Source organism: Pangasianodon hypophthalmus, chromosome 11, assembly GCF_027358585.1.
Source record: "Pangasianodon hypophthalmus isolate fPanHyp1 chromosome 11, fPanHyp1.pri, whole genome shotgun sequence".
NCBI classification, from domain to species: domain Eukaryota; kingdom Metazoa; phylum Chordata; class Actinopteri; order Siluriformes; family Pangasiidae; genus Pangasianodon; species Pangasianodon hypophthalmus.
Window position 1 is genome coordinate 14,303,316 of NC_069720.1, and position 26,581 is coordinate 14,329,896.

Genomic DNA, 26,581 nt, shown 5'->3' on the forward strand with positions numbered 1-26,581 from the left:
AGTTTTAAAACTAAGTTTTAAAACTTAAATAAGTGAAAACAGTGATGTGTTATGGTAACACGAGGACAGTGTGTTAACCCTGTGGGGTGGTAATTAGAGACGATGGCCTCTCGTAACGCACTGTGGATTTTCTCACCTCGACACATCCTCTGATCCTCCCGCAGCACGTAGCCTGCGGGACACATGCACTCGTACGAGCCGAACGTGTTCACGCAGCGGAAGGCACAGAGCAGCGGGTTCAAAGTACACTCATTAATATCTGAAAAAAAGGCAAAAAAAAAAAAAAACAACTGTGAAGCAGCCTCTGTCGAGTCCCAGTTTATAAATATACCTTTCACAGAATGTCCACATGTATAATTTCTTATTACTATTTTAAATATTAAGTGATTTCTGGATGGATGTTATTGCTTATAATTGGTTTCCAAATAATATCCTGCACATATATTGCTTTAGAGTCTTTGTCCAGTTACCTCTGTATAATAACAGTATTAATATTAAACATGCCTTTGCTTTAGAGTGTTTATAAAACACTTTATTGCTGCAGCTGCAGTTTTAATGTCAATGTCATTTAATAAAGAAATAGATTACATTTCAAGCCTATGCTGTTAAACTACATATCAAATGTCTCGAGCACTTTTTTCATTCCAAACACTAAAATGTATTTCAGTTTCATTATATATTGCCTGTAAATCTTATAATGTATAGAATTTTTGTCCATTTTCCTACATTACTAAATCTATTTTTATATAGGGAATGTTACACAACTCACTCATTTATTCAAGTGTGATTAACTTCAGTTAAGTGTTATACGGTATTATTATTATTATTATTATTATTATTATTATTATTATTATAAGACACATGGCATAATGTTTTGGGTGCACACACCTTCACAAGTCATCATGGGCCCAGGTTCAAAGCCCTCCTGACAGGAACACTCGAAGCCTCCCACCACATTAGTGCAGGTGCCGTTACCGCACGGGTTCCCGATCGAACACTCGTCCGTATCTAAAACGTGAAGAAAGAAGCGTCATGCTAATGATCTGCATCGTGTGCCTCTTGTTAGGCGTCTCTGAGAGATGTGTTCGTGTGTGCATTTGTTATGTTCGCTGTATGCCGTGTATGTTATATGTGTGTATGCATCTATGTTTTTGTGCGTATGAGTTTGTGTGTGTATGAACTCACCCACGCATTCGATTCCAGTGTAATCCAGGTTGTAGCCGAAGGGACATTCACAGCGGAAGGAGCCATCAGTGTTGATGCAGACGCCGTTTTTACATGGGTTATCCAGACACTCGTTCATATCTGTACAAGGGAAAAAGACTTGGTGTGTTATACTGGACACACAAAAGTGACAAATTTTCAGAATTGGAAGTGAATTTCCAGGTCAGGAGCTTTGGCATTTTTTTTAAAATTTCTTATAAACTTTTATTTATAATAAACCTTTATTATTATAGTTTGTTTTCATACAAAGAGGAATTGGTATCTGAGTATCTTATTTTTGTATCTTACACTTTAATAAACACATTAAACGTGCAGATGGTCATTTTTAAAGTGTTTCTAGCCCTTTAATCATCTTATAGTTTTAAAGATACCTTTAAAAAAAACTATAATTTGCAATACTGTCTTGCAATGGATGCTGCTACTTTTTAAATTTTTTCTGGCCCAGAAATGATCTCTATGGCCAGTTACCAAGAGCTAACATTACATTGTCCATTCTGTCAAGATAATGATTACTAAACTTGCTGCAAAATTTTTAAAACTATAATTTTTTTAAATGAATGCTATTTGAGTCAATTTATAATGGAAAAAGCAAGCAGTCTGCAGCCTTTCATTCTGAACTCTACATTTTGTAGTGTATGCCCAGATTAAGATGTGCTAGTTTAAAAATGCATGGATTTCTCCATGATTTCTTTCATTCTTTCTCCATAATTTCTCTATTGTGATCAGGGGACAATGAGAATATTGGAGTATTCCCTGCATCGTATTCCAGTATGGTGTTGCAATTAATCCTCTAAGCAAAGAAATTATGTGTGTGTCACATGCAAATGTTTTGATGTGTTCACTAATCAGTATTTACAAGAATATCCCTCATGTACCAGTTCACAAGTTGTAATGAGTTGCAGTGTTGATGTTTCTCACATGGAAGTTTGGAAACTTTTCTTAATAAGCACATCAGAAAATGCTACAATTCCAGACAGTTCCTCTCATTTTCACTTTCGCTCTACTTTTGTATTACATTCTGTCATTACCTAATTTCTGCATAGCATCCATATTTCCCTGTTGCCTAGCAACGGTGTTCCCAACTTTAACCACTTGAATGGCAAATTAGTGTTTGCTTTTGTTGTTAGGTTTTGTGATTTCTATACATGTAAGTGTATTGTGTAGTTTGTTGTAGGTATGCGTCTTACCCACACGGCCTTCCCCTCGTCCAGGCACAGCTCCATGACCATAGGGACACAACTGTTTAAATGCAGCTGCACAGGGACAAGAGAACATGAGGAGGATTAAAATGGAACTGTTTAGTCAGTGTAAATTAGGTAGTTAGGAGTATATAGTGTATATATGATTACATATCCAACATTGCATTTACTTTTATTATTTATTTCTGAATTCTGATTTAATTTCAGGATGTTCAGCAAGTGTAGCCAGCTGTGAGAGTCAGTACCTTGGCCCTCCTGGGGGCAGAGTTCACACGGGTCACCCCAGCCCTCCCCGGGCATCAGGCTGCAGCAGCAGTCAGCCTTGCTAATGTTCTGAGGTTTGGGAACGGAGCATTTGCTGGCCTCGAAACGTGTGAAGCAGAAGCCCTTGCGCGTGTCTTAGAGAGAGATGACGGGGCAAAAAAGTCACTGAAGGGGTCTAAAAAGTTGCCAAATCTCAGTCGATAAGTTGGCAACACTGCCTCACAGCTTCTGTAGCTATGTTATATGGCTTACTCGTTTACCAATATCACAACTGATACTAAAACATCTAAAATGTGCAACGTGCAAAAGGTTGCACTCACCAAAGCAGCGACGTCGGTTATCAGACAGAACAAAACCTGGCTGGCAGATACACTGGAAGCTTCCCGGTGTGTTAACACAGTGGCCAAACAGACAGAGGTTGGGCTGAGATTCACACTCGTCAATGTCTGAGGAGAAATTATATGAAAGAGAAAACGAGAAAGCGAGAGAAAGAGAGAGATGCACAATGAAAACCAGAGCTTCCCCTAATCTTGTGTGTGTTACATAGCGGATAGAGGCAGGCTCACCGATACAGTTCTCGTTCTGCAACTCGTAACCCGGAGGACAGATACAGCGGAACGAGCCGTCCAGGTTCTGGCACGTACCAGGCGAGCAGGTGCCCGGGTACGTCACACACTCATTAATGTCTGCAAGCAAAATAACACCTTACAAACTGCACGGCAAACTGTGATTTCAAAAGTGTAGAAATAATAATTCAAGTTTTATTTTAAAAAACAAAACAAAACAAAAGTTTAGCAGTGCCCATGCAGGGGATTCTACAAGTTTCTGCACTCTTACTTTGAAACGAATCCAAAATGCAAGCTTTTACTGACTGCACTATCCCATGTAAGAAATGAAAGTGGAACAGATATTCAGAGTGAAAAAAATCTAAATGATCATTCTCAAAGTGATACAAAACTGGGCTTTTCTTCCCACTGCTTCTGATGCCTCCATGTCTCTGCTGTTTGTTCTGGACTTTTGTGAATATCTGTCAGTTTTTCTTAACAGTTATTATTCTCTTTGGTTATGTATTTGAGTCTGTGCTGCTTCCATTTCTGAATCTTTATGATTCATGCCTCTCCAAAAATGACAGAGTTACTTAAATCTTTTCAGATTTATTTTTTTAAAAAGTCCAGACTTTCTATCCTGAGTTTTCTTGCTGTGTTTTTAAAGATCATTGCTATTAAAGATGACTGCTGACTGAGACTTAGTTGTCTAGGCTGTATGTTTCATTAAATGATCAAAGAACAAAAAAAAAACATTTCCTAAAACCATGGGGGATACATACTTTTGCACAGAATGGTACGGTAAATGAGGCATTGTATATTGTAGAAGGTATGATAATGTTATTGACTTACCAACGCAGTTCTTAGAGTCAGGGGTGAGCTCATAGCCTTCCAGACACAGACACTGGAAGGAGCCCAGACTGTTGATACACTGACCGTATCTGCATACCTGACCAGCCAGAGTAGTGCACTCGTCCACATCTGCACAGAGACACAAAAATTACTCTTAGAGATACACAACAAACACTCAGAGACACTGTGTATAGCTGCTATAACAAGTGAGAACAGGAACTAACTTGTTTAACATTAATTGTAGCTATAAATGGATAAAATGATTTTAATGATGATGTGGCATTCATTAAAAATGAAAATTATTATATATTATTATATTGTTGGCAAATTGCTTGTTATATGAGGAATAAAACACTTCAAGATTTACTTTTATAGGAAAATAAGCAGTAACTCCACTTCATCACACCACCCCGTTGTTTATTATTTTCCTACAGCAGCACCATGTGTTGTGTTTTATTCATTGCATAATCATCCACAGCTTTAGAAATCAGTGCATATATAGTGAGAGTGATACCCTCCATCCTTTCAGACATTAGTCACATATAAACAATGGCAGATTACACGCTGGCAGAAATTCAAATAGCATGGGTTTGCAGAATATGCTAAGACTTTCCACATCCCTAATGATTAAATGTGCAATTTTAAGAATTGTTTGCTAAGGTTTCCTGTTGTTTTGGGGCTGGATCTGGCATATATGTACCACTGATGCTTTATTGCATTATCTTTTGATGGTTATTAATAAGACAATGTACTGATGGAACATGTATATATAAATGTTTTAGGTCACCCTTATAAGAGACTCACCCATGCAGTCGTTATTGTGTGTGAGCTCAAAGCCCGGGAAGCAAAGACAGTTATAGGAGCCCACGGTGTTCTTACACGTCCCGTTTCCACATGGCTGTCTCTCACACTCATCAATGTCTGGTGAAGAGAGAGTGAATAAGAGAAGGTCAGAGAAAGATTAAAACATGCATTCAGGTCATTATCTCATTATCTTATTATTGATCTGCGTCATGAGTGTTTAACAAAAGCAGGACTGAAGGGCATTAGTCTAATCCAAAGTCACAGACAGGAAGAGAGTGTTTTTGCTTTTTTTTTTTTTTTTGAGGACGTGGACACACACTCACCCATGCACATGGTGAGGTCAGCCGTGGCCTTAAAGCCATTGTGGCACAGACAGCGGTAGCTGCCCTGTGTGTCGATGCATTCACCATGGCTGCACACATTGGGGATTTCCAGACATTCGTTACGGTCTGCAGGAAAGAGTCATGGCATTAACTTTCACAAACACAAACAAACATTAAATGTGCTGCTAAACTACCTCACTCATAATTATATAAAATGGTGCCCTCTATGTGGCTTTTGTAAGCATAGGACTCACCCACGCACGCTCCACTGGGGGACAGCTTGAAGCCGGGAGAGCACTCGCAGCGGAAACTGCCGGGGATGTTGTTGCAGTTGGCGTTGCGTTGACACAGGTTGTCCCCGCTGTTACACTCATCAATATCTGAGAAGGAAAAAAAGACAAACAACAAGAGGTACAATCAGTCATGAGAGATAAAACTATCAACTGATAGAACATGGTGTGTCTACTTATGGAATAGTTTGGGAGGGGTGCGTGTGTGTGTGTGTGTGTGTGTGTGTGTGTGTGTATACCTTCACAAACCAGCAGGATGTTATTGTAGCTGAAGCCCATAGGACACTCGCAGCGGAAGCTGCCGATCTGATTGATGCACGCTCCATGGGCACAGATCCCAGGAATCTCCCTGCACTCGTCAATATCTGGATCATGCCACACATTTCAGTTTACACATCATGTGACGACAATTTATAATTCTTGTTACAGAACTCCACTATGTGTCTTACCGATGGGTTTTCCAGTGTGGATATCAATGATAAAGCCTGGAGCTGGGTTCCCACACAGGAGCTCGTACTCAGCTACACAAAGCAGCAACACAAATATTAGTGCATAAAAGACTGCAGTGGAAATTAAGAGTATTTATTATTGCCTTCTAAACAGGTCCCTAGTTTGGCAGCTGTTTTAGGGAGCATTTGTGCACTGCCCATTCATAAAATGCTCCGAGCTTTTGTATTTCAGCCAAATATGAGGCATTGCGTGACTCCGTGTTCCCATAATTCTGTTCCCCAGACCACAAAACATTCCATAAACATGGCAAATCAAACCGCTGCTTCCACTGAATCTGTCTATAAATGTAAGTGACTAACTTAACACCATAACACAACATCACAGCTTAGGCACCCATTTTGTTTCCAAATTAAAATCCGTTGTTTAAAAAGGCTTCTAATGACTTAAGCTTCTTAAAGATCCATGAGACGATTTATAATTGTTGTAAGATGTAACACTGTTGGCTGTCTTGTTATGGGTGACCCATTTTTGTGAAACAGTTGTGCTTGTGACTTTTGACCTTTGTTTATCTGGATTTTCTAAAGTCTAAAATGATGCACAAGCCTACTAACTAGTGAACAGACAGCTATCTATTCCTGAGTGTGAGGACAATATGGACACTTACAGGTAGCTGGAGTCGGACAGGGCTCACACGGCTTGTTCCAGGCTTTGCCCACATTGTAGGCGCAGCAGCACATCTTCTTCGTCATGTTAAAGGACAGCTCGTTCTCACACGTGTCGTTAAAGTTATGGTAACACACACTTTTCCTCATGTCTGTAAAATGCCCGAGAACATCGCAGAAGTTTATGAAATGACAATACATACTTCACATACAAGTTAGATTCCTGTTTTTCTGGTAAACAACGCTTTACCCATGCAGTTGTTGCCTCCGTTGACCTGCATGTACTCAGGAGGGCAGACGCATGTGTAGTTGCCCAGCGTGTTGTAACACGTCCCTGGGCCGCAGATCCCGATGTGGGTTGAGCACTCATCAATGTCTGGAAGAGCAGAGTTGCAATAAAAGAATAATGGTTCTTTGTATCTCAACTCATGAAAAAAATCCAGTACAAAATACACTCTGTTTTTTGAGATACCTACTGCTGAGGTTTTAGTCCTGTCTGCACTCTATTTTACAAGCAGATGTTTCCTACTGATTTTTGGTAGGCTGCTACAGCTTTGACAGCTGGTAAGGAAAAAATATTTTACTCACGCTGTCTACTTTTACTCATGCTTGTTAGGAGGAGAAGAAAGTTAATCAAAATGGGACTAATCCTACAGTGTAATGTTGGCCTGTCCACCTGGTAGGAGAATAATGTATATATATATCCCTAATAAATATAGCTGACTGATGTTAACTATATACTTGTCTAATGTTTGGCTAAGTCAGACATACACCGATCAATTTTATTTCACATTAATGAACTCAAAACGTTCTTCATTTTTCATGAAAGCGAGTGATAAAATCAAGTGATAAAATCACCTATTCAGGTCTGATTGGTTACAGTTGGTATAAAGCCTCATTTTAATAAAAAAAAAATGTAGGATCCAAAAATATGATCATATCATCATGTGTAATCCAAACATCCTGGTTTGTAGGAAAAGAGCGCTACAAGAAACCTATAGGAAACTTGTCCCATGGGTTGTTAATTCATATATTTTATTATAGATGTCATTAAAAGAATGTATTAAAAGAATATCATCCCAATAGAGATTTTGACTGCAAAGTTGTGATGATCAATTCTAAGTCACTTCGTAAGTTTATAAATGTTTAGTGTAAGTATAAGGAATATTGAAATTTGGGATGATTTCTCCTTTAATCATGAACTTATATCGGGAGTGAGGCGAATGGCTTTTAGCACTGTCACCTTCACAGATGCGCGTCTCCTCGTTGAGGAAGTATCCGGCAGGACATTCACACTGGAAACTGCCAAATGTGTTGACACAGTTGCCCCCCTGACACAGACCGGGCAGTTCCTGGCATTCGTCTATGTCTGGTCAGAAGGAGAGAAAGAGGAGTTATTAATGCACGCATCAGAGTGGAGACAGTAAAGCCATTAGCAGTCAACAGTCACGGCCACAGCAAGGATACTGCAGACATATACACAAATTAATACAGCAAGGACACTCGGAGCACACACACACACACACACACACATTCTTACCCTCCAGGATGACTGTGATAGGGTTGGGTCTGAAGCCTTCTCCTCCAGGACACAAAGTTTTGTATTCAGCTACATAGACAGAGAATTTGTTAAAATTCCTTCAGAATTTCACTTCAAATAACACAACACTCACACACACACGCACTCACACACCTAAACTAGCCTTTCATACACCTACCTCATATGACTTTCTGATCTAATTTTTAGCTACATTTTACATTTTAATGTATGAAATGTGCTATATAAATAAAGTTGTATTATTATTATTATTATTATTATTATTAACTTTAATACTAGTTTAAAATATAAAATTCCTACAATTTTAATGACTTTATTTATTTACGTGTTTATTTATTTATTATTATAATTTTTTTTGGTAGATGCTGGTGGTGAGTTGTGCTCATGAGCAGCTGAAAGGACGTACTGGAGTTGATCGGGGGACAGAGTTCACACGGATTCCCCCAAGCTCCGCCCAGAGAGCAGCAACAGGAGGCTCGGGACACGCCCACTCCAATCTCAGCGCTGCATGAAATGCCTCCATCACCCCGATCCAGTGTGTCCAGGAAACAGTTACCCACCCGTGTGTCTAGAGAAACAATGACAAAGTGGCAGAAAGACACACACACACAGAGACATTTAAATCCAGGTAACCCAAATGCAAATTCTTTGCAATGGCTCAATGCATGCCTTTTTATAACTAATGTCATTCTCAGAGAAACTGTTAGTGCTTTGAATAAAAATCTCTAAGTGCAGATAATTGTCAAAGTGCCTCATATTGTTGGCTGATAAATTCGGCTGATGTTGCAGTTTTACACACTAAGTGGGAACGATAATGATAATGTCTATGATAATGTCTCTTTGATTATAAAGAAGCATATTCTGCATTACTGAATTTTTATATATTTTTATATATATATATAAATTCTGTATATAAATTATGACAAATCCAAATGACTAGCTCCAGTTCTGTGCATGGGTTGTCCTTTGTGTTTTATAGATTGATTATAATATTGAAAACAGTCTAAATTCAACTAACACCATGATATGGGTAGAGTGACTGATTTAAGGCGTGAGGGTGAGATTTTACTCGCTGCTGTTTGGCTCAGTGATGTGACTGACTGACTGACTGACACGCTTACCCACGCAGCCCACTCCTGTGGGGTTGAGCTCAAAGTCTGGAGGGCAGTTACACATGTAGCTTCCTGGCATGTTCACACACAGGCCATTAATGCAGTTCACTGGGTCAGCACACTCGTTCACATCTTAGAGAGAGAGAAGGAGGGAAAGAGAGAGAGAGAGAGAGAGAGAGAGAGAGACATGTGAGTTGTCTGGTGTGGAATATGTATTTCACTTCAGGTTTTCACCACTTATGTCTATAGATCATGTGTAAGTGTATGTGTTTCGCAAAAACAAACTGCAGCACAAATGTAACAAAATAAATAGAAATTTTCTAATCATATTAGAGTTTCGAGTTTACGAGATGTGTATTGCTCTCCACAGTGACCCTAAGTCCAGTGTGTTAACCTGCAGTAACTCCTCTCACCTGTGCAGTTGCCTCCACTGCGGTCCAGTTCGTATCCATCGTCACACACACAGCGGAACATCCCAGGCAGATTCTGGCACGTTCCGAACACGCAGATGTTCTGGAAGTTGCATTCGTCTATGTCTATGTGTATAAAAAAAAAATAGTGAGTGTGTGCTGTACATTCATAAAAAAATGTGTGTGTGTATGTGTGTGTGTGTGTGTGTGTGTGTTTGTGTGTGTGTGTGTGTGTGTGTACCCTGGCAGGTCTTGCTGTCCTCAGTAGGAGTGAAACCCATCTCACACTCGCAGCGGTAGCCTCCAGGAGTGTTCAGACACTGGCCGTTCTCACACAGGTTCACGTTATCTGCACACTCGTCTGTGTCTGAGAGACAAAAGCAGAGTGAGTCATCTCAGGAACTTAAACAGCATTTTGTAGAAAATATGTGTAAATATTAATTTTTGGCTAGTTTTGTAACATCACATAGCCTCACACATTAACATTCGTTAAAATAAATGGGTAACTTTGTAATGTTAATGCTATAATGTATTTAGACTGTTGTTGTTGTTGTTGTTCCTCTTTCAGCTGCTCTTGTTAGGGGTTGCCACAGAGGATCATTGGTCTGTGTATTTGATTTGGCACAGTTTTTATGCCGGATGCCCTTCCTGACACAACCCTCCCCAATGTTACCAGCATTGAGAGTGCACTGTTGCATGCAACCCCAGTGGCTAGTGTTGGTTCCCTGGCCAGGAATCGAACCCGGGCCGCAGCGGTGACAGCGCTCTGGCCTAACCACTAGTTGGTAGTTATGGTGCTAAATTATAATGTTGTGTATTTAATGTCAGTATTTTGTCATAAGCAGCAGAAGTGAAATGGTGGTGAGGTCACATGGTCAACCTTGTGACTGGCTGATTTAACTTAACTGCTGCCTGTGATCCACCAAGCAATATCAGGCTGTAAAGTTCTCTCTTCATGTGTAAAAGTTTAGTTTCCTAAACAGAATTGGCCTAATGGTGTCCATTAACCATTTTCCATTAGTGCATAATGATTGTAATGGTTAATGGAAGCAATTAGAAACAGGAAGAATTGTTTTTTTTCAGCGGAGGTGGTCATTTCTGTTTCCTGTACCAGAGCAGGAGAAGCCATCTCCATTGAAACCCTCCTTGCAGGCGCAGCGGTATGAGCCGGGAGTGTTGACACACTCAGCGTTGGGGTTACAGCTGTGGTCCTCTGTGGAGCACTCATCCATATCTACACACACACACACACACACACACACCACAGGGTTAGAGCTCACAGAGAAACTGGAGATGAAAAGGAGCTCGTAGGTAGCTCTAAAATGGAATAGAATTTTTTTTTGATTGAAGAGTGTGTAGAAGGTCCATTCTGTTTCGCCGTATTCTCTAGCACAGTCCCTCACCTATACATTTAATTCCGTCTCCCACCCAGCCGTCCCTGCAGCGGCATTTAAAGCTCCCAGGGATGTTGATGCAGGCGGCGTGCGTGTCACAGTTATGAGCACCGATCTCACACTCGTTGATATCTAGATTAAAACAAAGACAAACAATTCACTGAAAACGCAGTGAAAGTGGATTTTAAAAATATAATAGTTTTCATTTAAGTGGATGGAAAAAAGAGAGAAATTTACAATGACAGATAAACACACACACATACAACTAAAGACAGCAAACTACACACACACACACACACACATACCTGTACAGCCAGTAGAGCCTTTCTTCACAAAGTATCCCAACTGGCAGTGGCAGATGAAAGAGCCCTTGGTGTTCTCACATTCGCCATGCAGACAGATGTTGGGGTTCAGGTCACACTCGTTGACATCTTGAGAATCAAACACACATGAGTATCAGACAGTGAGGGAAAAACAGAGCATGATATTTGCGTGTATGCGTGTGTAGTGTTTTCTCACCCACGCAGGAGCGCATGTCCATGGAGGCCATAAAGCCGTCGAAGCAGAGGCAGCGGTACTCTCCGGGGATGTTGGTGCACTGACCACCGTCACAGATATCTGGAGTGTCCTCACACTCGTCGATGTCTGAACAGAGAAAAAAGACAGGTCGGGCCACTGTGTGTGTGTGTATGTGTGCATGTGTCTACAAAACCATTACTGCCTGGGTCCAGAAGTCAAGCATTCAGATTACATGGATGTGTGTGTGTAATTACCAGCACAGGTCCCAAGGTCAGGCATTCAGAGTACATGGAGGTCTGTGTATGCTTGTATATGTGAGTGTGTGTGTGTGTGTGTGTGTGTGTGTGCCAGCACAGATCCTGAGATCAGGAATTCAGTGTACATGGATGTTTGTTTATGTTTGTGTGTGCATGTGTGTGCATGTGTGTGTGATTACCAGCACAGGTCCTGAGGTCAGGCATCAGGGCGTATCCCTCACTGCAGCTGCACTCATAGCTGCCTTCTGAGTTTGTACAGTGTGTATCACAGCCTCCGTTCATGATTGTGCACTCATCGATATCTACCAAAACACACAAAGATCATCAACAACACTTTCACTGTCTAAAACATTCAAATGAGGATTTGCTGCTTTTAGATGTGTAAATATGTACTGTATTCCAGGTCTTGTGTGTGTGTGTGTGTGTGTGTGTGTGTGGTGTAGGAGTGTGATTGGTAGTCACTCACCCACACAGCCCTGCCGGTCTGGAGTGGCCTGGTAGCCTGTGTTACACGAGCACTGGTAGGAGCCCACCATGTTCACACACTTGCCGTTCCTGCAGAGGTTGTCACTCAGCTCGCACTCATTCACATCTAAAGGGTTAACAGAGGAGAGACTCTTGTTTCAGAGATACTGCACCACATTTACGTAACTATAAATGGATAAAAAGTATGACTTGTCATTCTTTAATAGATAATTAAATGGAAAATAATCAACTTTGGGAAGAAAACAATAAATCCACTTCAAATCAGGTCGCTGATCAGGTCGTGTCAGATCACACTATCCTGTTGTTGATTATTTTCCTATAACTGCACACCTCCAAGTGTTTTATTCCTTACTTAATGCATTACCAACATGCACATTCCTCATGAGGAGAATGAACTGCGTGTGATGTGGTGACATATCGGCTGTTTCTACCTTCGCAGGCAGAGCCCTCAGGGCTGAGCTGGTGACCTCGGGGGCATTCGCACTCATAGCTGCCCTCGGTGTTCAGACATGTACCTCCACGACACAGCAGGGGATCTCGCTCACATTCATCAATGTCTGAGAGAGAAAGAGAGAGAGGGACAGACAGACAGAGAGAGAGAGAGAGAGAGAGAGAGATGAGAGTGGATGACAGACGTTATACATTTTCACAGACAAACTTGCATATACAGGGTAATGAACGTGTGTGTGTGTGTGTGTGTGTGTCTCTCACCCATGCAGTTCTTCATCATCATAAAGCCACTCTCGTAGCCATCGAAGCACTCACACTCGAAGCTGCCTGGTGTGTTCACACACGTACCCTGACCGCATAGGTCCGGAGAGATAGCACACTCATCGATGTCTAAGAAAGAATATTTTAGAAAAAGATACAGAGAAGACAAATAAGCAGAGATAAATCGATTTAGAAATATCTTGACAGAGATTGTGTGTGTGTCTGTGTAAGAGGGGGGTGGCATGTTGTAAAGTATCTTGGTTTTACACAAAAAATGCAGCTTTTATTAAAAAAAAAAACTAATTGTGTATGTGTGTGTGCCCACCTGTGCAGTTCCTCTGCTCCATGGTCGGCGCGAAACCGTTGTTACAGCGACACTTGAAGCTGCCGATGGTGTTCCGGCATGTTCCGTGTGTACACAGGCCCTTAAACACTTTACATTCGTTCACATCTACAGAGAGAGAGAGAGAGAGAGAGAGAGAGAGTGTGACAGAGACAGAAGAAGCAGAGTTACACTGCAGTACATCTACAACTTGCCTGATTGTGCTTCTTGTTACAATAAAATTAAAACTATTTATTACAAACAGTAATCATTAATCAGTTCATATTAATTGTTAATCTAATTAGGTTTGGAAGTTTCTGACACCCTTCATTTAAGCATTTTGAAAATCTAAGTATAGAAAGGTTCTACGTGAATTGAGAAGTTTTGTTTATTTAACTGTAAAAACTTAGTAAATGCTTTTTCTTATTAACAGCCAATCTGTTTCTCTATGATGCTAGTCCATGGGTTCAAATGGAAGTATATTTATGGTGTTATTTATTTAAATATCTCTTACTAATATAATTAAAATGAACATCTTTTGTGAATGCTAGCTCTCTTTAAGCGGTCTATACTATGCAGTCCATATTGTGATATCTTTGCGCTCTGATGTTCTTTAGAATCTGGGAGCTGACATGATTTGAAAACTCAGTCTTGACAACAGCAGTCAATATGAGGCCATATGTAAACAAAAAAGACAAAAAACACTTCATTTCGAGTAGCACCTTTGTAGAAAGGTCTGCCTGTGACGATGTCTCCTCTGTTGGCGAAGCCTGGGCCTCGAGGGCAGATGCTCTTGTACTCTGGAGTGCCGGGTTTAGGGCAGGCCTCACAGTCAGCACCCCACGCTTCACCCACCGAGCAGCAGCACATGTCCAAACGGTAACGGCCCGGCAACGGCTCGCCACATTCATCCTCATCCCACTTCAGATAACACTGCTCACTGCGGATATCTGGACACACACGCACAAACAGATCACAACTGATATATACAGTATATATACACATATATATTAATGTATATCTGACATAGCTGATTTCTGTATATCACTTTACACTACAGCTAAAAAATTCCTAAAATATGAATTGGGATTCTCACCGACGCAGGTGCGGCCACTCTCATCCAGCGTGAGCCCCTCGGCGCATTCGCAACGGAACGAGCCATGTGTATTCACGCAGCGTCCGTTAGTGCACACCCCCGGGAAGACCTCACACTCATTAATGTCTGACAGAAGGACAGAGACAGAGATTTTTTTTGTGTATGTTCAATTGGAAGTGTGTTTGTGCCTAAGTAATATTCTTGCAAAGACTGAACATGTGTGTCCAGAAAAATGAGCGAATTCAAGATATCGTACCTTCACACACAAGTCCCTTCCTCCGAGTGAGACCACGAGGGCAGTGAGGGTCTGCAGAAGAAGAAACAATTGTTATTAAGTCTGAACTAATAACAACATGTGCTGTAAAACTTAATGCAGAACTCAAGCAGTGGTGAAAGAAATTTAAATAATGGCACCCTTGCAAATGAATAGAAAATGTAGATGTAGTAATGATGTCTAATATATTTTGTTGTTGTTGTCTGAAGTTGTGCTCTAAAATTTCTTTCTGTGTTCCTACGGTTTATTTTGCTTGCTCTCTTTTTGGTCACTGTTTATGGTTTCATTTAACTGCAGGAAAAGATCTACTGAGCAAAACAAACAAGCCTTCATGAGTTCACAGTTGTGTTGTATGTTTCTTTCTGCCTCTGTGTGTATATATGTGTGTATCTGTTTGTATACATATATACTCACTTGCTTCACAGATTTCACATGGACTTCCCCATGCTGCGCCCAGAGTGGAGCAGCACTCTGATTTGAGCGTGGCTCCGTTGATGTTCACCTCACAGTGGCCATCTTGTGCATGCAGCCAACAAGTACCTTTCATACTCTCTGTATGAGAAACAGAATGAAGCCATAGTCTGAGAATGTGTGTATACGTGACTGTGTAGAGCTGCTCTTCTTGCGAACAAGTTTTGTTAGTTGCTCAAAAAATACTGTATAAATAACAATTCAATAAATACTCATTCACAGTATCTGCATAAACTAATAATAATAACTAATATTAAATGGATAAAAATGTTATGTAGATGTTATTTAACATAGAAAAACAGAATTATTGATATGGTGATGTTTACTGTAAGGAGATGTTTATTTAACATTTATGGAAGGTGTCTCTGGGTCTGCACTTTGTAATGATCAGTAAGTTTTCTGACACAAGAATGTCTTCAAGAGAGAGGAGCTTGTGCTAACTTGTTTTCATGGATGTTCCCCAACATCAAATGTAACTATAAATGGATAAAAAAAAAAAGCATTCTGTGTCATTCAGTAATATATATTAAAATTGTAATTGTTGGAAAATTGCTATGGTATAAGAGAAATAAAACACTATTCAGGGTCACTTATGGTCAGGCTACCACCCTGTCGTGGATTATTTTCCTATAACAGCCCTTCCCCATGTGTTTTATTCCATAAATGTAACCTAAGAAACTCTAGGTGCTCAAAAATGCTTGAATGGCAGTGTAATTCGACATAATGTACTTTATGATAAATGGTTTATCCATAATTCAGCATATTGTATATAAGCAGTATCACTAACTGCTGCGACCTGATTGGTCAGGCGGCGCTTTTCTCAAAATCTGTCAACCTTTGAAAGCGATTACATGTAAAAGATTTGCTGGCAGTTGAGGAAAGAATATCTAGTATGAGTATAATGCTTCAGAAACACAGACGTTCTTACCCACGCAGATGTTGTTGGAGTCTAGCCTGCTGCCATGAGAACACTCGCAGGTGAAGGAGCCGGCCACGTTCCGGCAGATTCCGTTGATGCAGGGGCTAGACTCGCACTCATTAATGTCTGGAAGACAGAGAAACGGTTAGACACTGAGACGGTGCTGGTCTGTATAAAGCATAAAGCAGGCAGGAAAATTGTGGATCTAGCATGTAGAACCCCAGACGAAGGCAAAGATTCAGGTTAGCACAGCAAAAATCATACCTTAGCACGCAAACATATATTGAATAAAGGAAAAGTTATCTAATATTTCTCATTATGAGATCATTATATTATAATATCACACCATGTCTGCATTTTATTATTACGTCCAACTCCTTTAATCAGACTTTTGTTGCATTACCAGCCACTAGACACCAATGCATAATCATAAAAAGATGCTCTGTGGTGCTCTTATCCACCAGTAGAAAAAAGCCAAGTAATAAGCAAGCAACAGTGATAACGATCAAAACAATTAAATGGTTGAAAAAGGAACAAAAAAGAAATAAACCCTGCCTTAAAGAGTCATCACTAATGTTTTGAATGATGTTTGTGTTACATTTTTAGCCATTTCACTGCTTACTGGATTACAGATCTACACAAGCAGGCTGGGTTGTAAAAAGCAGTGAAGTTGTGGAGTAAAAAAGTCACCTTCACACGTCTCTGAGTCAGCTTTGAAGATGAAACCTTTGGGACAGGAGCAGGCATAGCTGCCAGGCGTGTTCCTACACTGGCCGTTATCACACAGCAGCCGGTTCACCAGACACTCATCCACATCTGGAAGATACAGAAATCCTCCAATGAATATCAATGACCACAAAAAAACCCTTAGCATCTCAGTTTTTTATTAAGAGTGTCGACATTTCATAATAGAAAGAAATCATTCAGAGGTGGTGTGCCTAATTGGAGTGGTCTTTTTAGTGGACAGTACCACTAAAAAAAGCTACGTCAGAATATGTGTGTGTGTGTGTGTGTGTGTGTGTAAGCACATACTGTATATTGTAAGGTAAAGTTAAGTGGAGAACCTGCTGTTTTAATGTTTTTTGACAAATGAGACAAAACCTCTGAACCTGACAGTCTTTCTGAATTTGAATTTGACAAAAATAAGATGAAATGAAAATAATATTGTAATGTTATTATTGACGCAAAAAGGACCTTCCGTGAAGTTGGTGTTTCTACTCATATGTGGTCCGTTTTTCTATAAACACACCATTTATGTGAGCTTTTACTAAAACAATGGATTTTATGATCTTTATTGTCACTCTGCACATGTCAGTTTCCAGATACATCTGATCTGGATCATGCTAACTGACATCATCACAGATCATCAAATGTTTCTCCCAAAGCAGTGATTTTTACAGCACAAACAGATTGAAATATGTTTAGTCATCAAATCAGCATCTGATCACATGGTGTGCTGAATCCACAGAGACCAGTTTTCACATCCTGTGTTGAAAAGAGTAGCTGTATGAACACCTGATGAGTTACAGCTGAGTAAAATGACTGAAATGTAACTCATTTCAACACAGAGGTCCTGTAGCTCTGATGGCCGGACAGGCGTGATCACTCACCCACGCAGTTCTTGCCACTGGAGTCGGGTTCCCAGCCGAAGTCGCAGATGCAGCGGTAGCTCCCACGCAGGTTCTCACACACCCCATTCTTGCAGATGTCTGGGTTCAAACCGCACTCGTTGATGTCTGAGAAGCAACAGATGTGTGAATTAAAAAAAATTTCAGAAAGTGTATGGTCTGTGGACACTGCATTCATTACATTTTTTTATTGACAAAAAATTTGTTTTTCATCAAAACTGAATGAATGACCTGGATGTTTATCAGCAATTACTAGCATCAAGAAGAAGGTAGATTAAAGACCGCCATTAATGCCTGCTAATGTGGCTCACGATGTGCTTTTTAAACATAACAAGAGCGTGACAGTAAAGGAGCACAACATAATGGCATAATTTTACAGGTGCATTCACTTAGAATTTATTTCTGATCCCATTTTTATTCTTTTATGAAAAGAGAAAAAGAGTACTCCTTTTTTTATTCCAGAGTACTCCTCTTAACCAGAGAATAGCCTGTAATATAGTCGACTTTTACTTCCAAGCAGACTCTGTTCATGCTGAAATGTGCTACAATGTGCTAATATTTATTTTCCTAAATATTACATTTCTAGATTTTGCATGGTTAAATAAAATGAGTCAAAAGTTTTTTTTTTAAATAAATTTTATTTTGAAACTAAAAAAAGGATGAACGCAACATACATGGTCTGTGTGTGCATGGAGTGTCAGTGTGTATTTATAAACCCAGAGTGTCAGTGTGTATTTATAAACTCACCTCTTCCGTCTATCGTCATGCCAATACCACTGCTGCACAGAGCCTGGAACTCAGCTGGGGAGAACAGGGGCTCAGTGAACTTTACAAATCTATCACACACATCAGCTCAAGGCTAAGATATCATAAAGTACTGAATAAACACTGTATATAATCTTCTTCAGTTATGCTTTAATCCAGTTGATAATATAAAGGTTAAAAAAACTTCTTCTAAAAGGTCTTCCCATACATTTCTCTCATAGATAAATGAATATTTTTATTTACTTCCACCTTTGAATTCAATACAATCCACAAAACTGAGGATTTTATATTTTAAAGCAAAGATCTGGAATTTGTACCTGAGTTGCGAGCAGGGCAAGGTTGACATGGCTGGCCAAACCCGTGCTCAGGACTGGCACAGCAACACTCCGACTTGGTCACGGCACCAGGGAACGGCCGCGAGCATGTGCCCATCTTGATGGCGCCGTAGCAGGTGGTGCGCATGTGTGTGTCCACACAAACACGGCCATCCAAGTCAATGGCCAGCCCCGGCGGGCACTCGCAGCGGAACGAACCCTCCGAGTTCAGACAGCGGCCGTTCATGCAGATACCCGCCGTCTGGCATTCATCGATGTCTGTGAGAGTAAAAGGAAGCAGAAGTTCTTAATACAGGTTCTACTTTGAGATTTTTGACCCAAGTGGCAGCTGTTGCATGGCTGGGAGTCAGGGACAATCGTCTGTCATATCACTAAATGATATTCTATAGTTCATGCTGACCTTCTTCCATCATGCATCTGTCAGACATATGGAGTCTTCTCAAGAAAACCCCTAAAAATTCATGCTTGTCCATTACTTAAAAACAGCTTAGGCCAGCTTTATCAGAAAGGTTTTGCTAGTTAACCAGACCAGCTAAACCAGATAAAAGAAACAATGGAGCTAATATTTATATTTACAAAATGTTAGTTAACTGTTAAATTGTTAACTGTTAACTTGGCAAACAAAAGCTAATGACCAAACAACTTTATATTTACAATATCCTAATAGTAGTAACACTAAATCACTAAAATGCATATAAAATGCATGTTTACATTCATTTTCAAATGATTTTAATATTTTTTTTATTATTAATGTAACTGCAAATGCACTGTACAATGATATATATATATATATATATATATATATATATATATATATATATCAGTCAGATCATGTTGCTTTAGTATGGAGATGCTCCTGGACACTAGATCAGTTGTGTTACATGTGGATTAGGAGTAAATTCTCCAGCTTTCTAAACAATCAGTCCCTGTGCTTAATTTGATTCAATTCAAAGTCAAATTTGATCAATAAATGCAGTTTGTAAACTAAATGAATCACTTTAAAACATCAGTGGTATCATGACTTTAGGTTAATGACTGATTTCACTGAACTATAATAGACCCCAAGCCTCCTCTGCTCACCGACACAGTAGCGTCCGTTTGGAGCCAGGGTGAAGCCAGGTTTACAGATGCACTTGAAGCTGCCGTCCTCGTTGATGCACATGCCATTCAGACACATGTTGGTGGTCGCACATTCATCATGATCTGCAAAAGATCATGAATTATAAAGAATTATAGCTAACACTAACAACATTGTAGCAAATAACAAAAAGAAACTCGATTGACTCTAAAGGCAAGCGTAAGACGTGATCATAAAGGAGGAGGAGATTGGATCCTTACCTATACAGTTCTTCCCATCAGGACTGATCTCAAAGCCAGCATTGCAGATGCACTGGAAGCTTCCTTCTGTGTTCACACAGCGGCCGTTGCGACACATGATTCCGTTTACGATACACTCGTCAATATCTGAAACAGTGAACATTAGGAGAGGATGTTAATGTTTTATTGCATGCATGTGCATATGGATCATTGTCTAATAAGGTCAGTACAGCCTTGCGTATATGCAATGTTGGTGAGTTCTTCACAATTACATATGAATGCATTTTATAACTCATACCGATGCAGGCCTGCTTGGTGGGGGTGCCCTGATACCCCTCATGGCACTTGCAGTGGTACGAACCCGGGGTGTTAATGCAGTCTCCGTTCACACAGGGGTTACTGCTACACTCGTCCATATCTACAAGAGAGAGAAGAGGACAAAATCTCATAACATGAAAGGCCTACAGATGGCAGCAGAGGAGAGAAGAGAAGAGAAGAGGAGAGAAGAGAGGGGAAGAGAGAAAAGAAGAGAAAAGAAGAGAAAAGAGAAGAGACTGCTTTACATCAGCCCTTATTACACCACCCCATTGTTGATTATTTTAATATAACAGCATGCCCCCAAGTGTTTTATTTCTTATGTAACTTCATCTTGATGCTACACGGTTTCCTAGAAAAGTTTAAAAATCTCTTGCTTCATTCTTCAATCCAGACAAAATATTTACAGCATCTTACAAATGATTTGAACCTATGAAGTTGCACAATGCTAGTATCAAATTTGTGTAATTGTATTATATGTATCGAGTGAGAACATTGGTTCCAAACATTCAAACAGTAAACTATACGGTATGTCATGTGTTACCTGTGCACTGGCCAGGCCCCTCCTGAATGTAGCCCATGTTACACTCGCAGCGGTAGCTGTTGGGGGTGGGGATGCAGCGGCCGTTCAGACACAGATTGGGGAAATGTTTACACACATCGATGGATGTGCTTAAGTTCTGAGGCAGGACTGGAAACGAAATGACAGGACATTGCTTCAATCCAAGACACTGCTTTTAACTATAAAAAATACTACACATCAGACACAATGCAAAATTACCAATAATTGGACGTGTGTCAATCTTGGTCCAGTCTCCTCCATTGCCGTTGCCATTTCCATTGCCATTGCCATGCCCGTGCCCATTCTGTCCAGGATACTTGTGACCATTAAACACGTTAATAGTCTCTCTACCGGTTGTAAAGGGAATTCCCTCGATGCACAGCCTCCGGTATTCATCTAAAAGTACAGAGGTGTAAACTTTTACACTGCGTAACCTGCGTTGGTTTAGCCTGCTACTGCTCAATAGCCAGCCCCAAAATAATGGTTCCAAAAAAGGTTCTGGGGTCCTGTATGTATCCAAAAACATTTTCCAACCTAATCTCTATTCACCCAAATCTGCAACATATGTGAATTTTAGTCCCTTTCCCTGTACTAAGAAAATAACTGAGAACTTTTGGTTGGATTACTCCAGTGCTATAGGTTTGGATCAAAACACTCGAGTGCAAGGGTTGTAGTTTTGAATATGTATTACATAGATGCATATTTGAAACATTTATTGACAATAACTGTCCTTAGACTTCTGTTATAATTGAATTTCAACTAAATGCATTGAAAAAACATGTTGAATTTCTTTTGTGTTGAAAGTCCATGGTAATCCTATATACTTTGATAATTGTGGTTTGTGATGTCCACCACTGTAATAAAATTAAATAACACAATCACAGACTCCTGGGGTTCCCCAGACCCCACTTTGAAAACCACGGTTTTAGAGTACCTAAAAATGCTCAAGGTTTTTGCAATATGAGACTGAATGATATTATCTATTCAGTTATTATTTAGAAAATGCAATGATGTATTTTAACCCAATTTCTCATCTTCATCATCTATGACTATGCTATGAATTCGTCTTACTATCATTAAACATATAGGACTAAATATATACAGGGGGCTATACACCTACTGATATCCTCTAGTTCTGTTTACATAAATCTTTACATAAGCAACACAATGGTTAGTGTAGTCTACCCAGCTTTAGTTCATTTAAATTCCCCTCCCTTTGTTTAAACCGGGAAATGCACGCTTTTACACATAATTCGAATTCACTGACAGTAGTTTGCATGTGAATAAGTAGAGTGTGTCTATGAGTACGTCTGTTAGCATAAACAGAACTGCTGGCTTTGACTGGTGAGCATATGTGTTTTCTGTTAGCTGGAAAAGCATGAAGGCCATGGACAGAGATGAACCAAAGGAAAAGAGGCCTATCGCAGGCTTTGGCATACACTCAGCCTGTACATTCCTGTGGCTCACACATATACTCTCACAAGCTCAGAGCCAAAGAGATGGCTAGCACTTGGGTGAGGAAGGGAAGTATTTAAAAAACAGGGAATGTCTGAGGAAGGTTTGTAATCTCTGGCTTTACCACTCTAACAAAGTGTCCGTCCAAAGCGTTTACACTACCCACACTGGTTTGGATCTGTCACTAATTCAGACTTTGTGTGTGGGTTTGAATTCTGGGTTTTTTTCTGAGAGTGTGTCCTCCTACGAGTTTTTGTGTGCATAACTGTACATGTATATCGTAAACTCACCAGAACCCCGGACTGGACACATCTCTGGGATGTGACCCATGGCCCAGCAGCGACCTGTATCACAGCAGCACTGCATCTTGGTGTACTGGCCCGTCATTTCCATCGCACAGCGCCCATTAGCCAAGGAGGCGAAACACACCCCCAGTCTCTGATCTTAAATAAAAAGATAAAAATGAAAACAGAGTCAGAGACAGAGTGAACATTAAGGATTAAAGAACCATACATAAATCAGTCTATACATTTCACATAAAGAACAGTAAAGGTGCTGTTTTTAATAATAGTCTTACAAAGTTACCTTAGTAACACTGTTATTAGCGATATTGTTGTGCAGTTTAGTTTCTTTAGGTTTCTTTTAATGTTTTCTGGGCCAGAAATGAGCTGCCAGCCAGAACAGAGTTTTTTCTTAGAAGGCAAGCCAGAAAACATTTCTCCTTCAACAAATAGTGTGGTGTCAGTTGTGTGTGTGTGTGTGTGTGTGTGTGTGTGTGTGTTTTGTGTGGCTCCTTGAAACTCTCCAAATTTCACCTAGTTTACAGATATTTTAAAGAACTTTTATGAGCTAACTAGCCACTACAAACAATTATTTGACAAGAACTGAACTCTGATGATCTGATGTCATCAGAGAGCTACAACTTGAGAAAGTGATTGTTTTCTTTCATTGAGTGAAAGAGAAAAAAGAGAAAAATAGAAGATAAAATCAAGCAGACACATGGAGAGAGAAGAAAGAAATACCAAGGGTAGAAACCAGACAAAAAAAGCATATATGTCTACAGTTTGGTTCATCTATTGCCAAACAAACAAATTTTTCACACTTTCTTCTGAATATGATGAGTCACGTCCAGCTTTAGAATATTGAGCTCCTTGACTTGAGGATGAACTCCAAGATTTCCAAGTATTGGCTTTCTCCTGTGAGTATTTGCAGGAAGTCGGGTTCATGTGTGCCCTTCCCCTGGCCAGCTTCCAGGAAGCCCCTTTATGAGGCGGGAGCTGGAGATGTCAAGAGGGGGCCGGAAAATCAACGCAGATTTGAAAGCGACCCAAAAATGGCTCTGTGACTGCAAGTTTCTACCGGTCAAGGTCAAAATGGGACTGGGGCTAAAAGGGTTTAAAGGGGCCTATGTGTTTAGAAAAAGAAAGCACAAGCACGCAGGAGGGGTGGTGCATGTCGATTAGCCAGTCTAATGAGACAGCGCTCTGAAATTAATCAGTTCCATGTGGAGCGCTCATGACCAATTCCAGTCAACACAGGCAGCCATCTGTCTGAAGGCTAAACTGCTCATTTTAAACCCAACCAGCAAGTCCACTGGGACACGGTGGGGCAGAGAGAAAGGGGAAGAATGTAGCTAAGGGGGCATGAGGGGCGGGGGCACAGGGTTTTTCTGCAAAGGCCGTGACGGAGATGATAGCTGTAATTGGAACCAGACTTTTTTTATTTCTATACGCACAATTGCAGCCTTTCTCTTTTTCCTTCTCCGTTTCATTCTTTTTCTCTTTCAGAGTGGGATTTCACAGTGTGACACAGAATTGGCATAATTAGTGTGTCATGATTTTTTTCTTGATTTTCCCCCCCAATTTTCTCCCAAGTTAGTAACAAGCAATTCTACCTCCATTGCACAACAGCTTCCCATCTGGAAAAGTGAAACCTATCATGTGCTTCTTCCGACATATGAAGCTACCTCATCTTTTCAAACTGCTGGTCATGCAAAGTAGCAGAACATATTGAGCACTAACTATCCTATATCAGCTAGGAGACATCTGTGATTGCTTAACCTCGCTCTAATAGGGAGGAGAGGAATGCCACCAAACGAGCAGGGCCAATTATGCTGTTAGCTATCTTCTGCATATTAACTTGCGATCTTCCGATGATGGAGCAAAACCAAATGAAGTGGCACATCTCTTGAGCCTGGATCATGAGAACTTTGCTATGTTTCCTCTTGCTAAAACACCAACAAACTGCATAACTCATACAAACCTCCCAACAAGGGGTATCCCATATGGAACACAGTTTATACTTCAGGATTTAGGAAACAAATCCGGGTCAGGTCAGTTAGTCCCAAGGGTACTGTAAGTATCTCCACCAACAGACAGGTCATGTGATTAGTAGGAAATGACTATTCTGGAATATATGACAATACATCACCCGAGTCTTCATAAATTTGCTCGTAGAGATCATTTAGTTCAGAGGTTAAGATGGTGGGGTGGAAATGTGAGAAAATGGCTGTCTCCTAGAGTGGGAAAAACCTATAGAGAACGAATAAGGAATAGAAAAGGAGTTTGAGAATTAAACTGCAATAAATATAAGAAAGGACAGAAAAAAGTCAGAGAATGAAGAAGTATTCAGAAAGTTAGTGAGTCAGAGAACAACCCCATGCCAGAGTCAACATCTAGCCTTAGTGTAAAGAGGAAATAGCAGTCTTGTGTCTCCCTGCTGAGCTCTGGACTTCTACTCCCCTGAGACTGAACTCTAGCAGTCCTACTTCCCAGTACTAACAAGAACTGTTTTCGGATTAATCCACAATTGCCGGCCTGAAACTTTCCCAAAATAAACTAAGTTGTTTGCTATACACTCACTATTCCCATATCAGTCCATTACCAGTCAGTCTGGAATGTCCACATCGTCTCTATAAAGATATACAGTGGACAATAATTCTATTTCCACAGCCCCATAATCCTTCGTTCCGGCTTTGGGAATGGAACCAAAGCATTTTTTAACATCTGCTGCCAGAAACAGAATTTCACTGGCCCCTGTTCTGCATGACACTCATTTTGGGAATATTTATCATAATGTATTTACCTGAACAGGTCCATGTGGTCTACACCACCTCACATGACTTTCTGTGATTACACAACTAAAAGAAGTCAACAATACAAGCTGTAAAAAAAAAAAAAAAAACCTTTCCTCACAGATGGTAGATGACGAATGAGTACAGGCGAATACGACTTCTCCATTACAATAATCACCCACTTCCTGTGTTCAGACAGACAGATCCTTGAGAAAAAGTTCAGAGGGTTTGCTCAGGAATGAAAGAGCCTTCAGGAGATGCCTATATCCATTAACACCTGTTGGTGCTTCGCAGCAGATGTGGAGCTGAGTCACATATACACACACTCCACGTGCCTGAGCTTGCAGAGGATGACCACAAGCCAAAAGGCCAAATGACTCATGCAGGCAGAGGAAGAGTGGTGCCAGATGTCAGACAGGTGTGTTTTGTATGTGTATGTGTGTGTGTGTGTGTGTGCAAAGACTGACATACATACTTGGACTCACATGTGCTGGTAACATAGCCTCATTAGGTCACGAAGAGAATATGTGTATTTGTCTGTGTGTCTTAACTACTCATTTGGACCATTTTTGGCTGATGATGTAGCCATAATTATAGGTCAGGTAGAGTGTGTGTGTGATGTCTTACCTATACATCTTGACCCATCTGCACTGGTGACGAAGCCACGAGGACAGGTGCAGACGTAGCTGCCAGCAGTGTTGGTGCATTCTCCACCATCACAAACCCCAGGGATGGTGGAACATTCGTCCACATCTGGAAAAGTCAAACAAAAAACAAGAGTACAGCTGGCTGTATGGAACCCCGACAGCATAACCAGAGACACACCAGAGTTTTTTGTTTGTTTATTTGTTTGCTGCACTATCCATTGGTCTCTTCAGAGATAACAGACAGCATTCAGGGCCATATATGGTTTAGGTATATAAGGGTTGGGTATAGCATTGATAAAGTGTATTGTGGGCCCAACTGTAAGTTGCCACATTTAGAGTTTT

The 26,581-nt window shown here is 40.4% G+C and overlaps 1 protein-coding gene and 1 long non-coding RNA gene across 2 annotated transcripts in view; one reads left to right on the top strand and one right to left on the bottom strand.

The window, feature by feature from the left end:
* The window catches only part of fbn2b (fibrillin 2b), a 76,712-nt gene that overhangs the window by 14,015 nt on the left and 36,116 nt on the right, over positions 1-26,581 (bottom strand). The window contains exons 9-54 of the mRNA XM_026913208.3: positions 26,220-26,345; positions 22,810-22,962; positions 21,284-21,460; positions 21,047-21,193; positions 20,486-20,605; positions 20,209-20,334; positions 19,951-20,073; positions 18,853-19,128; positions 18,518-18,571; positions 17,753-17,878; positions 16,833-16,958; positions 16,152-16,268; positions 15,167-15,304; positions 14,735-14,785; positions 14,479-14,604; positions 14,105-14,332; positions 13,386-13,511; positions 13,061-13,189; positions 12,781-12,906; positions 12,330-12,455; positions 12,043-12,165; positions 11,607-11,732; positions 11,393-11,518; positions 11,097-11,219; positions 10,805-10,927; positions 9,935-10,060; positions 9,697-9,819; positions 9,293-9,415; positions 8,578-8,739; positions 8,154-8,222; positions 7,857-7,982; positions 6,864-6,989; positions 6,616-6,765; positions 5,951-6,022; positions 5,741-5,866; positions 5,466-5,591; positions 5,212-5,337; positions 4,889-5,005; positions 4,085-4,213; positions 3,254-3,373; positions 3,008-3,133; positions 2,669-2,821; positions 2,412-2,477; positions 1,186-1,305; positions 889-1,008; positions 137-259 (exon numbers count right to left, since the gene is read on the bottom strand). Of these exons, the coding sequence (XP_026769009.3) occupies positions 137-259; positions 889-1,008; positions 1,186-1,305; positions 2,412-2,477; positions 2,669-2,821; positions 3,008-3,133; positions 3,254-3,373; positions 4,085-4,213; positions 4,889-5,005; positions 5,212-5,337; positions 5,466-5,591; positions 5,741-5,866; positions 5,951-6,022; positions 6,616-6,765; positions 6,864-6,989; positions 7,857-7,982; positions 8,154-8,222; positions 8,578-8,739; positions 9,293-9,415; positions 9,697-9,819; positions 9,935-10,060; positions 10,805-10,927; positions 11,097-11,219; positions 11,393-11,518; positions 11,607-11,732; positions 12,043-12,165; positions 12,330-12,455; positions 12,781-12,906; positions 13,061-13,189; positions 13,386-13,511; positions 14,105-14,332; positions 14,479-14,604; positions 14,735-14,785; positions 15,167-15,304; positions 16,152-16,268; positions 16,833-16,958; positions 17,753-17,878; positions 18,518-18,571; positions 18,853-19,128; positions 19,951-20,073; positions 20,209-20,334; positions 20,486-20,605; positions 21,047-21,193; positions 21,284-21,460; positions 22,810-22,962; positions 26,220-26,345 (5,871 nt within the window). The remainder of the gene's footprint in view (positions 1-136; positions 260-888; positions 1,009-1,185; positions 1,306-2,411; positions 2,478-2,668; positions 2,822-3,007; positions 3,134-3,253; positions 3,374-4,084; positions 4,214-4,888; positions 5,006-5,211; positions 5,338-5,465; positions 5,592-5,740; positions 5,867-5,950; positions 6,023-6,615; positions 6,766-6,863; positions 6,990-7,856; positions 7,983-8,153; positions 8,223-8,577; positions 8,740-9,292; positions 9,416-9,696; positions 9,820-9,934; positions 10,061-10,804; positions 10,928-11,096; positions 11,220-11,392; positions 11,519-11,606; positions 11,733-12,042; positions 12,166-12,329; positions 12,456-12,780; positions 12,907-13,060; positions 13,190-13,385; positions 13,512-14,104; positions 14,333-14,478; positions 14,605-14,734; positions 14,786-15,166; positions 15,305-16,151; positions 16,269-16,832; positions 16,959-17,752; positions 17,879-18,517; positions 18,572-18,852; positions 19,129-19,950; positions 20,074-20,208; positions 20,335-20,485; positions 20,606-21,046; positions 21,194-21,283; positions 21,461-22,809; positions 22,963-26,219; positions 26,346-26,581) is intronic.
* Positions 9,940-10,916, top strand: LOC128319164 (uncharacterized). The gene is made up of 3 exons (XR_008302595.1): positions 9,940-10,078; positions 10,262-10,478; positions 10,777-10,916. It is a non-coding gene; the product is annotated as an uncharacterized LOC128319164 (long non-coding RNA).